The 13,864-nt window shown below is 39.3% G+C and overlaps 1 protein-coding gene across 2 annotated transcripts; it reads right to left on the bottom strand.

Moving 5' to 3' along the window:
- Positions 1-2,642: 2,642 nt before the first annotated feature.
- Positions 2,643-12,169, bottom strand: LOC120515698 (anterior gradient protein 2 homolog). 2 transcript variants are annotated; one of them, XM_039736945.1, is made up of 8 exons: positions 12,064-12,169; positions 10,476-10,605; positions 8,961-9,024; positions 8,821-8,873; positions 7,706-7,782; positions 7,355-7,418; positions 3,190-3,273; positions 2,643-2,903 (listed from the first exon to the last, which is right to left on the bottom strand). In XM_039736945.1, the coding sequence occupies exons 2-8, from the start codon at positions 10,588-10,590 to the stop codon at positions 2,854-2,856; spliced, it is 507 nt and encodes a 168-aa protein (XP_039592879.1). In that variant the 5' UTR covers positions 10,591-10,605; positions 12,064-12,169; the 3' UTR covers positions 2,643-2,853. The 2 variants fall into 2 exon arrangements, with proteins under 2 accessions (XP_039592879.1, XP_039592880.1); XM_039736946.1 differs by having other exon boundaries at positions 10,476-10,602; positions 12,064-12,152.
- Between the last annotated feature and the right edge of the window lie 1,695 nt (positions 12,170-13,864).

Below are 13,864 nucleotides of genomic sequence, written 5' to 3'. Positions count from 1 at the left end.
TAAATTTGAATGACAGTCCTTAAAGGATGGCACCACTCAGAGTGAAGGCTTAGAAGCACATGTGCCACAAATATAACACGTAAATGTGCTGTAAACATAACACGTTTCTTTACGCTTTACACTCTCGTTGTACAGAACACATTTGGTATTTGGTGACTGTTTGTGCTCAGTGGGTGGCAGAATGTCCACTTAGTGCTGTCCTGACAGTTGTGACAAGTGGAGCGTCTTGTGATGAAGAAACACCTTTAGATGGCAGCTCTGTAGTAGGTAAAAGAAACACGGTAGCACAGATCGGCAGCACGCTGGCTGCATCTATAGTGGCTGTTCACTGAAGTACGAGTTATCTCATACGTCAAGACATGACAGGCTCAATGACCTACAAGTTAACTCATACCTCACGTTCAAAGTGTTAAGAGTGCACAGTGTGGAGATGAAGATTGTAGATATTATGATTTGTGGAAGAGACATTGTAAACAGTAAATGAATAAATGAAAAATGGAAACTCAAGAAAAGAGACAGAATAGTCATTTAGCAGGCAGGATCAAATATAACATGTTTCTTTACGCTTTGCATGCTTGTTGCACAGAACACATTTGGAACTTGGTGACTGTTTATGCTCCATGGACGGCAGAATGTCCAGGTAGTGCCGTCCTGACAGTTATGACAAGTGGGGCATCTTGTGATGATGAAACACCTCTAGATGGCAACACTACAGTAGATACCTGAGACACGGTAGCACAGATTGGCTGGCTGTGTCTATAGTGGCTGGATATACAGTTTAAGGAACCCTAACATATTGTTTTGTGATTCCAGCTGCTACGCATTTTTGTTGGAAAATAAAGTGTTTAAGATTTTCGTTGAAGGAGATACAGTAGGTGAAAACACCTAAGTGAAGCCCCAGCATGAGAAATAGACGGAAGAAAGCTGAGCGGTGATTTCAGGATTGTATGGGTGGTAAGTGCAAGGATCTAAATAAGCGCAGTGAGGGTGCTTGTCGTGGGGGACTCCTTAGAATTCTGCTCAGTTCATTTTTCTGTCACTTCCTCCTTATAGGGCACTCTGCCTCATGGTATCTATTTAGTTAATGGTGTCTTAAACCAGCAAAAAGGGCCACATAGCTGGATTTGCATCCCAGCTGAGCTGATATTTACGTCTGACAATTTTTCTCAAGTTTTCTACATTAATTCACTGAGTGTATTTGAGAGTAGGACTGGAGCTCTGTCCAGCACTGATCCCTCGCTTGTGTCTGATGTTGTTAGGATAGATTCTTGCTCCCATCCTATTATCTTATACTGCCTTAACTGGATTCATTAGTTGAGTCTATGGATGAATAAAGCATGGATGAATAAGGAATGGAAGGACACTAAGGTAAAAAAATATCATCCAAAAATTTCTGTCATGTGTTTTTTCTTTTCACACTGAACATGTAACTTATTTCTGAAAAGATAAATGACCTCTGTCAAAATTGCTTGCAACTTTTTAGCTAGAATTGTTGTTTTCTTGACAGCATAGTTAAGCTGAAGGCTGCAAAAATCTCTGATTAATTGTCTATTTAAGATCTAATGGTCAATAGACACAATTATTTTTTGTAAATATCCTTTTCATGTAACTCATTTTAAATATTACCTTTGGAACTCTAAAATATTTGCTTTAGAATGGCAGGTAATCTAGTTGAAAAAACTTACATTTACTAGAGGCCAAGTAAGGTAGAGGGCAGACACAAAGCCATCCACGGTCCTGATAATACACAAAGTGGCAGCAGCAATGTTAGGTGCCATGTCCTTACAACATTGGTTTGATAGACTGCAGGCTCTTGTATGGTCCCTGATATGTGTTATGGTGGTCTGTCTAGCTCTTGAAGAGTTTGCTGGGGCTTCACGATCCATGGGTATGTGGGACTCATTGAAGTGATTGCTATGAGAAAGGTCAATGTATTTCTACAGAGCCATCCTGACTCCTGGATCAACTGGAACATTTCAAATGGATGTTTTTCCTGGCCGGGGTTTAAAAGTCCCAAATGGTCTTCACCGTATGGATTTCATGGACAGCATAACAGGATTCAGGAAGAGAGTCTAGAGGCGTATTGAGAGTATTAGGTGAGCTGTTAGTAAGTATTGGAGGAGGTGCAGAGGTTAGAACTGGTTCAGCCAGCCCATCTGAGAGACAGGATGGCCTGTTTAGTTTAGGATGGTCTTGAGTGACCTGAGCATGTGCTATTTGGTCTTTGTGCTCCCCTTGTTTAACATAACTCTAACATATGTTTATTTTTTAACCTTTGTTTTTCAATAATTTTAGTCTCTGTGAACTTAATCTGGGTTTAGGGATAACTCAAGTGTGCTATCTATCTTCCACAGTGATCAGTTGGTTGACATTATTTTTCACCAAGACACATTCAACTTGCATTGAACATGCTATCAGCTGTAGATTGTGAAGGGCCAGTGCTCTGCTCAGAACCGTCTGGTACACATTGGTGTGGGGTTAGGCCTCAGCTTTCCCATGACCCTGGAGAATGCCATTTTATATTATTTTTAGTACTGTATTTAATGCCATTTGTGAAAAAAGGCGTCAAATGCTGTTGAAAATTCACTTTAAAAGTATGCATGTTAATGCATCTAGAAGCCAGAAAAATAAGCTTAGCAGAATGGCTGGAAACAGCTTGCTTTATTAAAAAGGTAAACAACATATTTTTATTGCAACAACCACACCCTAATGAAAACCAAATTACGTCACTAATTCATCTGAAACTGAAACATCAGTGCTCAACTGGTAAACAGCTTGTCCAGTGTTCATTCACGGCCTTGAAATCCTGGGAAGTTGTGTGACCTCTTAGAGGTTAGCCAGGTATCATCTCTCTTATAACTCTGACTTCAGCAGCTTCTTTGCCTTCTCCATATTGCTGATCACTGGTCAAAAAAGAAACACAATTAGTTCATTAATGTTGTTAAATGTTTCTTTTCGGGTTAGTAATCCTTCACAGTTTGTTCTCATTCTCAGTGTTCAGTGTTTCTGATGAGTGATAGATTTTCATCTGCTGGTCTATTGTGGTTTACTGGGGTGCCGATGTTGCTACACCACCTTAGGTTAACTGGCTTGAGCCTTGGTAAATTTTCCACCTTAGAGAAGGCAGCCTTCCTTCTCACCCCCATTTACACAGGCGAGTAACCAGAGAGAAACGAGGGTCATACTTACGCAGGTCAATATCTGCTGGCTCATAAGCGTAGAGACGGTTTCCGTAGCGCCCAGTAATGTCAGCTCTCACAGTAAGAGTTGGATCTGAAAGTCAAAGAATGATTTATAGTTGGGATGCACTCTGTCTAACCTTAATGGAGGACAAACTATTCACAGACATAGTCTCCTGGAAGTTCTAACCATCAGGGTGCACATTGGACTGAAAACCCATGGAGGGACAACAACCCTGATGCCTTCAATTCCTAGAAACACACCTGTGCACGACCCCCTGGTCCATTTAGTACAAGCATGCCTCTCACACAAACCTCCCTAAAACCAGTTCTGGAAGGGTGGATGTCGGTATTCGTATTGTTAGAAATAATAAAGGGCATCTTTGAAATGTTATTAGAATTGTCATTCACAGCCAGTGCGTCTGTTCAAAGGAGCTTTTTTGTAATTACATAAAAGAAATTAACTCAGTACATGATCACATCCATGATTCAAGGCATACTGAAAAAAAATAATAAACAAGAATTAAAAATGGAAAGGTGAATTTTTTTTAAAAAACCTACTTAAAATTGAAATGTTTAATAAATGAACCTGCAGCCAGGAACATGAAAGATTGGTGTGGGCAGAGAAGGACAGTAACATGAACATGTGTGGCCGAGGAATCGTTCATTAATTACATTACATTAATTAGTTTAATTTCATTAATTATCAGGTAATTTCAATGAATTTAATATTAAGCTTCAAACTTATGATGAAGCACTGATAAATTTGGAGCAATTGATGGAAGGAGGCCACATACAGGGATGAGCAGAGAGCCATGGCCCTCAATTCAAAAAAGACATGCCATTATAATGAGTATTTAGTCTTCTTGGATATAATATAATATAATATAATATAATATAGTATAATATAATATAATATAATATTAGGTGTGTCTGTGACATCTTTATAAGTTAGTAACTGAATCCATGAGCACAGTTTTCCTATTGGTATTTGCATTATTTGAATGATTTACTTTGGAAATAACTTTAACCAGAGCATACAGTTGCATAAACATGTAAACAAAATAATTAAAATATATTGCACTTCCCTTTGGAGGTGTTTTAATTTTATACTTATTTTTGAGTGTTTAAGCTTAATTTCACACCAAAAAATCCTTAAATATGTTAAAGAGCAAAAATTCATGAAATTATATTCATACACACCGTTTATTTGTACAAGGTGTAGATTAAAGAGCACAGTCGTGTAGTGGTTAGCACTGATGACCCCCAGATTCAGTGTGAAGGATACAGACTGGCGCCTGGGCATCAGCCTTATAGCCCCCTGCGTCTGTATTGGTTTTCTCATCACATTCCCAAAGACATGCATTGAAGGTGCAATGACAACTCTAAATATTGTCTCGTGTGTGTGTGTGTGTGTTTTTCCTGTACCGGGCTAGTATACTGTCTAGGATTGTACCCTACTTACTTTCTACTGTCAGTAGAGCATTGGGCTCCTCACACTCTCAAACTGAATTAAGTGGGTTTGAGAATGGAATATTAATTTATGTGTAAGAATGTGCAGTACAGTATGTAAGAAACATGAATTCACACTGTACCTCTATGAACTGACATAAATAATAAACATCGCTTGTGATTTAAATGTTCAGTACCAAGGATTCTTGGCATGACCCTGTTAAAACACTGGAAATTGATAGATAGATAGATAGATAGATAGATAGATAGATAGATAGATAGATAGATAGATAGATAGATAGATAGATAGATAGATAGATTTATTTATTTGTTCCCAAAAAGTAATTAATACTTAAAAAATGTTAACAAAAATATAAAAAGTATACCAAAAAGTAGTAACTAGTTTTCTTCTTGAGTAAATTTCATCCATCAATTATCCAACCCGGTATATATCCTAACTACAGGGTCACGGGGGTCTGCTGGAGCCAATCCCAGCCAACACAGGGTGCAAGGCAGGAAACAAACCCTGGGCAGGGCGCCAGCCCACCACAGTCTTGAGTGAATTTTTTTATAAAACATTTGCTACATTCTCGCACAACACATCCATCTATGCACTTCATGAAAAAAATATGGAAAATTAATTGATTCAACGCACTGCTTAATTGATCACCAGGTTATGATGTAGGTAAGAAGAGGCCGATAGGAACCATATGATCAAAAACATTGTGAAAAACAGGGCCTTGCTCCACATCGAGTGCACTACTGAAAACCAGTTCACAAGCTTGCAACCCCTAATTCATAATCCCAGCAGTCATACCCTAATGTGCTTCAGAAGAAGTCATCCACCTGATGTTCAGGCCCTGCCAGTACTTGGATGGGAGACCATCTAGAACAGCTTGGGTTACTGCTGGAAGAGGTGTTGGTGAGACCAGCAGAAGGTTCTTACGCTGTGGTCAGTGTGTGAATCCCATTGCCCCAAAGCAGTGATGAAGAAGCTGTGCTGTGAATACATGTGGTATAAATCACCTGATAGCTAATGTGTGGTGAGTGTACTGGGATAATCATGGCTGCTGTTGCATCATCCAGGAGGATGATGAACATTGGTGGTGATTGAAGTGTTTCCCATCTGTCTCAGTTCTTTGAGTAGCAAGAAAAGTGCTATATAATTGAAATTTCACAATAATAATATCATCATTATTATTAACTCAACTGGATAAGATGATATTCTGGCATGTACCACAAGTCCTGATTTTTAAGAACACAAGAAAAGATTTGCAACAAGAGGGCATTCAGCATAGATGAATCCCCCTTCACCTTTGTTTTATAGTATATTAATCAAATGAAGATTGGACTTCAGGAGGGGACAGGTGAACCACTCACAAGTCTCCATTGATGGGGCAGTCACCGAGAGGTTGGATGGTTTCAACTTTCTCAGTCTTCACGTCTCAAAGAAACTAAACTGGTCACAAAACCCCACTGGCATCATTTAAAAAGAACAGCAGCTTTTCAAGTAAACAAATTGCATTGTTAAGCTTGGCAACACCACGTCAAAACAAAATCGACTCAAGTCATAAAAAGAAACAATCATTTCAATCTTTTGAATTTTTACAAAAAATTCCAAGCAGCGATTAAGAAGGTCAAGAGGAGCGCGAGGAGGAATAAAGACTAAAAGAGCTGAGCCTTTTGAGTTTAAGCAAATGGAGATTAGAAAGTGACAGGATTGAATTGTTTAAAATTATAAAGGGAATTAGTACAGTGGCTCGAGACTGTTAATTTAAAATGAGTTCAAAATGAACACGGGGACACAGTTGGAACGCAAGGGCAGATTTCGCACAAATGTTAGAAAGTTTTCAATAAGGGGTCAAGTAGTGTGGTAGAGAGGAGTTTGTGGACCTGCAAATCTTGACATGATCTTGTTTTGGAAATCAATATGAACATGACGGACGAGCTTGTTGGGCTGAATGGCCTGTTTTTATCACAACTGTTCTGATTTCAGTTAACTATGTGAAACCAGAAGGAAGCAGAGAAACCCTTGTGCGTCGCAGCATTCCTGAATTTTATGGTCAACTAGTAACTCAGTTTTACCTTTCTTTTATAAAAGAATATAATTTAATTGGCTTGTCTTTTGAGTTGCCCACTGATTAATGCTGCTGCCTCATAGATCCGTAAACCTGGTTCAATGTCTTGCACGGTCACTATGTGTGAGAAGTGTGTGTTTTCTCCCTGTTTTCAGGTGGGCTTCTCCAGTTTTCCCCTCACATTGTAAAGAGATATAGGAAGAGGCTGCTTGGCAACCTTAGCTTGGCCCTGTGTAAGTTAGTGTGCCCTGTGATGTGCTCAGAAAATGCTCAGTTTGATGCCAAAATCAAGAAGCATGTATGCTACCCTCTACTCATCCCTTCCTTTTCTACATATCTGTCATTTATAAAGCAATTTCAGTTTAATGCTTTGTGAAATGTACCATGTAATTATGAATTCTGTGATATTAAATTGGCAGTTGGGGAGTCAGTCAGCCTTCCTGGACTGTGGCTGTATTAAAGCTATTACTCTTCTAAAGTATCTTGGGATGATATTCACTGTACAAAGACTCTGCATAAAATGTTGCATGCTTTCTAATAGAGCTTCATTGCACTGCGAGTGTGAGAAAGATGCTTCACTAATAAATTGTACTATAATTAATGTTGTATAATACAAATTCGCATATACTTGCTTTCTCAACTTACCTACAAAAATGAATCTGGGAACATACTGACCATCAGGGGCAAGGTTCTTGTCTGTTGTTTCAAACTAAAAGATAATTTTCAGAAAAATGAATTATTTTCATTAATATTCTAAAGTTACAAATAAATGACATCATCCATTTGTTGAACCTGCTTATTTTCATTTTGGGTTGCAGGAGCTAACCTCTGCAGCATTGGGTTCAGGGTAGGATCTAAAGCTGTACACACACCCCAGTGACATCCCAGATGTTTGGGAAACGACATTTACACCGGAGTAGCCAGCTAACGCAAATTTGAATAAACCTTTAAAGAGAGAACAAACACAGTAGCAAAGTAAAAATAATCTCAACTCACCACAAGGTTTAACAAAATGAAGTCTTCATCAGCCATTTTCTGGATTTGTTTGTTACTTGCAAAAACTTTCTTCAGAGCTATAGTAAAAAATATTAAAACATTTTAGGTTTCTGGGACACATAAATCACATTCCATGCAAATACAAATACCCCAAAATAGCAGACATGTTATGTGCAGATAGACACTGATGTCTGTATTTTATTTCAAAGACAGATGAAGATGCAGGAGACTTTCGGAGTGTAAAAATCCTGTCATCCATTTTCTCTTTTAACATTTAAGTCTTGTCTGGACAAGGTTATAAAAAGTTCCAACCCATACTTAATCTTTTAAAATAATTTGTATAACTGCATAATATTATGATTAATTTGAAATTTATACTCCCCACCCATGTCTGCAGCAGTTTCCCCCCTACATCCCCAAAAATGAGCTGGTTGGGTTGACTGGCATCTCTAAACTGACCCAGTGTGACGATAATGTTGTATAGGATTGTTTAATGATGCTTTTGTCCATTGCTTCATGTTCGGATGTTGATTGCTATGGTCTGCGTCTTTTGAGACGTATGGCTGCTGGAGGGAAGGGTGTGGTTTAAAAAGGCACGCGGTATGGGAAGTTAAAAAACAGGGTTAACAATAAACAACATTTGAAATGTTATCCTGAGTGTGTCACTACTACAATCTAGAGAACACTACAGATAAGATATTGGCAAGTAATGTAATTCTTACGCAAAGAGAGGGATACTGAGTGCCAATGGCCAGTTCTTTAAGGGCCACTGCCATTTTATTATCCTTACTTCTTATGACTTGTGTGTTTTATACACACCCATCATGGGAAAAACACTTTCAGTTCCAATGTTAAATGCTCTTTAAGTTCAGTGTGGCTGATTTGTGTCAGTGATTGTCTCCAGCACCCCCACAACCCCGAATTAGGTTCAATAATGTCTCATCATGTCATGTCATGTCATACAGATGAAGGATGCTGTGGTCATGGATTTTCAGGATAATGAGCCAACCAAGGATTACAACCCCATGATCTTGACCATATACAGTGAAGATCTTTTTACTCAACTCATTTAATATGTAATTCATGACACTAGTTGGCCAGAAAAGTGAGATTACCTTGGCTGTGTGGGCAGTCTTCCAAATGGTGGATAACCATAAGTGGCTTGTTGCTGTTAAAAAAAAAAAAAAAAGAATTAACATGTGAAAGGCTAATGAATGGAAAGCTCATTTTCGACAAGTTCAGAAGTCGTACTTACGTTGTTCTGGATCTGTACAGAGCTTCTTCATATGTTTGAGTCCAAACAAGGTCATCACCCCAGCCTGTAAGAAAGAAGAGTGTCGTTAATTGGAAAAAAAGAGAAAGAGGGCAAATGAACAGTAACTTATGTCACATAAACAATTTATTGTACCACAAGCTAGTGCATACAAGGTAGGACAAAAGAACACTCTGCTGTTAAGAAAGAGAACTTGTAAAACGAGTTTGGTCAATACTTGAGGGCTCAGTTTAAACTGCTTCTATTCATTGCTCTTCCTGCAGTGCATATGTGCCTAATGCTGTGTATGGGTGCTGCTCAGGTGATTAAAATGTTTCAGATTAATGTGTGAAATGTGCCCTGTGCATGCCATGGTGGTGAGTGCTGCTGTCTGACAGGTCCCGGAAACTAAGTTTAAGTCTGGGTCATGTCTGTGTGCTGTATGCACATTCTTCTCATGTCCCTGTGGATTTCCTCCCAAAGGTGTGCAGGTTAGAATCTATACTGTGATGGATCGTCTCCTGATCCAATCCTGTGTTGCAACTGGTGTTTCCAAAATGGACTTGGAATAAGGATCAGGATCAGAAAATGAATGGGAGAGCAATGTTTGACAAAATGAAAAACCCAGTATTGTTTCTAAACCCAGGCTGGCATTAAAGCTCGAGCTGATAATTTGAGTGGCACATTTGATTGGTGCTCTGATATCTTGGCATGTCAATAATTGTTAGGGAATGATTATGAAGAGGATGGAACTAGAACAGGGTGGTGGTGGAGTGCCCTCTCCGGGCTGTTGATGAGGTGCTGTCTCAACTGGAGAACGTTAAGGATCTCTGAATCTTGTTCACGAATGAGGAAGAGCGATAGGCAGATCGGAGTAGCGTCCGCAGACGTTGCAGTGGTCGGTTGTGGAGAAGAGCTGAGCTGAAAGGCAAAGCTCTCCATTTAACCTTCCCTTCATGCATAGTCCTGAGCTTTGAGTTGCGAATGATAGAAATAGAATGTGGATACAAGTGTCGGAAATGAACTTCCTTCGAATGATGTTTGTTTTCAGCCTTAGAGAAAGGGTGAGGAGAGCAGAAATTAGGAAGGAGCTCAAACTGCTCCTCTTCTGCATGGAAAGGAGCCAGCTGAGATGGTTCAGGCATCTAATTAGAAGATGATTTGTGGACATGTCCAACTGGAAAAAACTTCAGGGCAGACCTAGGACACAATGGAGAGATTATACCTCTCTGCTGGCCTGTGAGTGCCTCAGAATCCCCCCAGATGAGTTGGAGGAGGTGTCTGGACATCATTGCTGAGACTGGTGTCCCCATAACTTGGACCTGGATAAGTGGCAAAAAATGGATGGATGTAGTGTTTATGATTAAATGAGCTACATTAAATATAGTTTAACTGGGGACTATTAAATACCATGGACTGGTGCTCGATCCATTACTGCTTCCTGCCTTGTGTGTAATGCTATGACATGCAGTTCCCCCATGACCCTGTACTAGAAATGGACTGCTAACATAAGCGTACCTCTGGAGAGAGTCTGTGGAGGCCTCTTTTCCTTTTTGACGGGTTTGTCAAATTTGGCAAAGCTGTAGGAGACAGCCACAAGGACTAAAAAAATTGACATCAATCCCTTCACCATGGTGCTGGTGTTCTGCTGGAAAAAAAAGAATAAAAGAATTAGATGCATCTGCGGAAAAGTCTTTCAAGTCATAGAAATAGTGTGTGCTGTTTGTTTAATTGCTAAACAAATAATTCATATTTAAATTGGTGGATCTTCTACGACACATGCTAAGACTTCTACTCCATGTTGTTTCTATTAGAATCCATTTCAGTACAAACGCTTCTGTCTCAGATGCCATGGCTGCAGTGCAATAAAGTACAATACATGCATTGTACTGGGTGGGACTAGATGACTTGACAGACCCCTCAGGGTATTGCAGAGAAAATGGGTGGGTCTTTATGCTAATGACCATGCCTCGTTATGTCTTTCATCCTACTTAATGAATGACTAAAGAAAATGCTAAAGAATTACTTGTGCGTAAAAGTAGATTGGAGGAGCAGACAAGGGAGGGGGCTTAGTGAATGTCACCCACTTCACCTGTCTTGAATTTTATACGGTTGGCATATAAAACTACTTCAGTTGCCCAATCCAGGCGCACCCAGGACAGACTCAGGATCTCTCAGCCATGAACTGAATTGATCAGATTTTAAAATCAGTTGCCTAATTTATTTTATTTTAAAGAAACTCCAGCAGTTGAAAACTAAGATCCCTATTTTCCATTCACGGTTGACTTCCCCATTCAAGATAATATAAAAGCAGTAAACAGTCGCCTTACGTTTTAACCTCTGACATGCTCTAAATAAACGTACGTTCATATGCTAATAAACGAAGGAGTGGTTCTGTTTGATGAATGGAATGATCTAATGCTGTCCTCTAACTGACAGTTTAGATCAGTAATTTGTATTTGGCTGTCCTTGATCATTTTGGAGAGAACCCAACATGTGAAATAAAGGCTGCTTCATAAAACTTTTTTTTTTTTTTATAATTTTTTTTATCATTTAAAATATACACTGTCTCTGATCTGGCTGATAAGGGTACATTTTAGAAGGGCAGCCTTAAGGGCTCCCTGTAGTGCTTATTGCATTGTAACACAAACAAAGCCTTTGTTAAAGTCTTTTTACAACACACTACGTGCCTAACAGATGCACTTAAGTAGCCTCATTCTAAAATGTCATTGGTGCTTCTAATGTTACTATACATTACTGCTAAAGCAAGGGGTGCTAAAGAAGCTGGAACGGCTCCCAACTTCACATTTATAAATATCTAAAGCTGATAAGCTTCTTACCACACCCTGCAAATCCCAAGCAACACATTCAATAAACTTTTCATATTTCATACACCTGTCTTCCTCCATGGCCCCTATTTATTCGGTCAATGCCGAAAGCAAACAGTTCAACATTAAACTTTCTTTCTATCATGTCATTAATAAAAATACATAAATAAATAAAACAACCCCACATTATCTCCTGAATGTGGATTGCTAGCCAGCTTACTAACAATGCAAGTCGGAGCCCAGAGGTGTTCTCAGAGTACTGAAGAAAGACGCCTTACCTGTTTCCCTAGTGCTTGAGTGTTACTCTCTGGTTTCAGGTCTTGATGTAACTAAGAAGCCACAGGCTGTTGACTTTATACACCTGTCCCCCCGTTAGCTCCGCCCCCCCACCTCACCTGGTGCTGGAATGCAGGAAGAATGCACAAGTTAATAATACTAAGTCCTTTTTAAAAGAGAGCCATCTTAATATTTCTGTGTTAAGTGCGTGATTACACTTGAAGTCTCCAGGATTCAGATTTAATGCATTTTTAAGTCTTTTTTGATGTGGTTTCCAATTTTGGGCAGGGGGCCAAGTACAGGTAAGCTTAAATCTCATTCTCTGATTAGCCAAGTAGCTGATTAGTCTTTTTCTTATTGGCTCTCATCTTTGGGAGGATGGAGTTGTGATTTTATGCAAATTACAAGTAAGTAGGAATAAACTTCCTTTTCCATTTTTTTTTTGTTTCTTGCAAATCTATAATGAGCTGAACAGAAAGGTTTTTTCTTTAGTCGATGCATGAATATTGTCATCAGATAACTGATATAAATTTATTTGATGGGTGTTGTAGCTTGTAAAGACTTGGACTATCTTTGTATGTTTCTTGACCTTTCACAATATTTGTAAGCCATCGATTGGGGCTCTTTTGTTGACACCTTGCTAAGCATTAAAGGCGCTATATAAAGGAGAACTGGAATTGCAAGTGGGACAGTCGTCGTGCAATCTGCTAGCTACAGTGTATGACCGTAACCCATTAATAACAGCTCAGTTGTGTGACCCTCAGTTGCTTCACCCACATGTTCTTCAAGTATAAAAATATATTGAAACAACTGCACTCTAGTCTGACTGCATGGTGGCACAGTAGTTAGCACGGCTACCTGACAGCTCCAGGTGGCTCTCTGCACATCTGAATTGATTTTCTCCAGTTTTCTCCTCACTTCCCACGGCTCGCTTTACGAAGTATGAAATAAGTGGGCCCTGCGATGGACTGGTGCTCCTTCAGATTTTGCTCTTGCTTTGCACCTGTGGTAGCTTGTATTGCCTCTGGCACCTCCTGACTCACGTCTGAACTGGATTTAGTGTGCTTTGAAAGAGATGGAAGTACTGGAGTTTTGTATTTAATGTAACTTGGCAAAGGCGCTATATGTGCCCATAAAATAAAAATTTTGTAGTTGATGCTTTCACTTGCACTATTCACGCATGAATCACTTTGTATTTTTTGTCAGTCTTGTTGGTTTAACAAAACTCTCCCTCGGGGATAAGCAGCACTCAGGCTGAAACGGCTTCTCCTGCCGTGTTTCTGCATATTTTCTCTTAATTGTTTACTTGCTCTGAACTATGATGGAGCGGAGTATTGAATATTAATGTTTTCACTTACATTTACACAATATTCCCTCATAAGCTTTACATTTCCTAAAGCCCATCTCACACTGAAGAAAGAATAAAGTTTTCTCAGCTAAGCATGAATCATCACTGACTTCTCTACTTCATGGGGGGGTTCAAGAAGGCAGGTGGCTGACAACTGATCTCTTAAGGGCGGGCAGCTCAGTTCAGGAAGCTGATTCCGGGAGAGATTCACGCTGCTTGCTGCCTGGTTCCTGTTCATCAAGGAGTGAACCTGTTTGCATAACTCTTGGAATGTGCACTCCCTTTTTTTTTTTTTTTATACAATTTTTCAATTGTCAAGTCCATAATAACCTTACCTGAAAACCCAAAAATAGGTTTAAATCTTTTTGACGTGCATTGTATTCATTGAGCAGGTTGCAGTTCTTATGCTGTGGAATTAATAAGATTTTTTTAAAGTCTTTTGCACTGGTGAATAT

The sequence above is a fragment of the Polypterus senegalus genome, chromosome 15 (assembly GCF_016835505.1).
Source record: "Polypterus senegalus isolate Bchr_013 chromosome 15, ASM1683550v1, whole genome shotgun sequence".
Taxonomy (NCBI): Eukaryota; Metazoa; Chordata; class Cladistia; order Polypteriformes; family Polypteridae; genus Polypterus; species Polypterus senegalus.
This window is presented reverse-complemented; position numbering and strand designations above follow the sequence as displayed.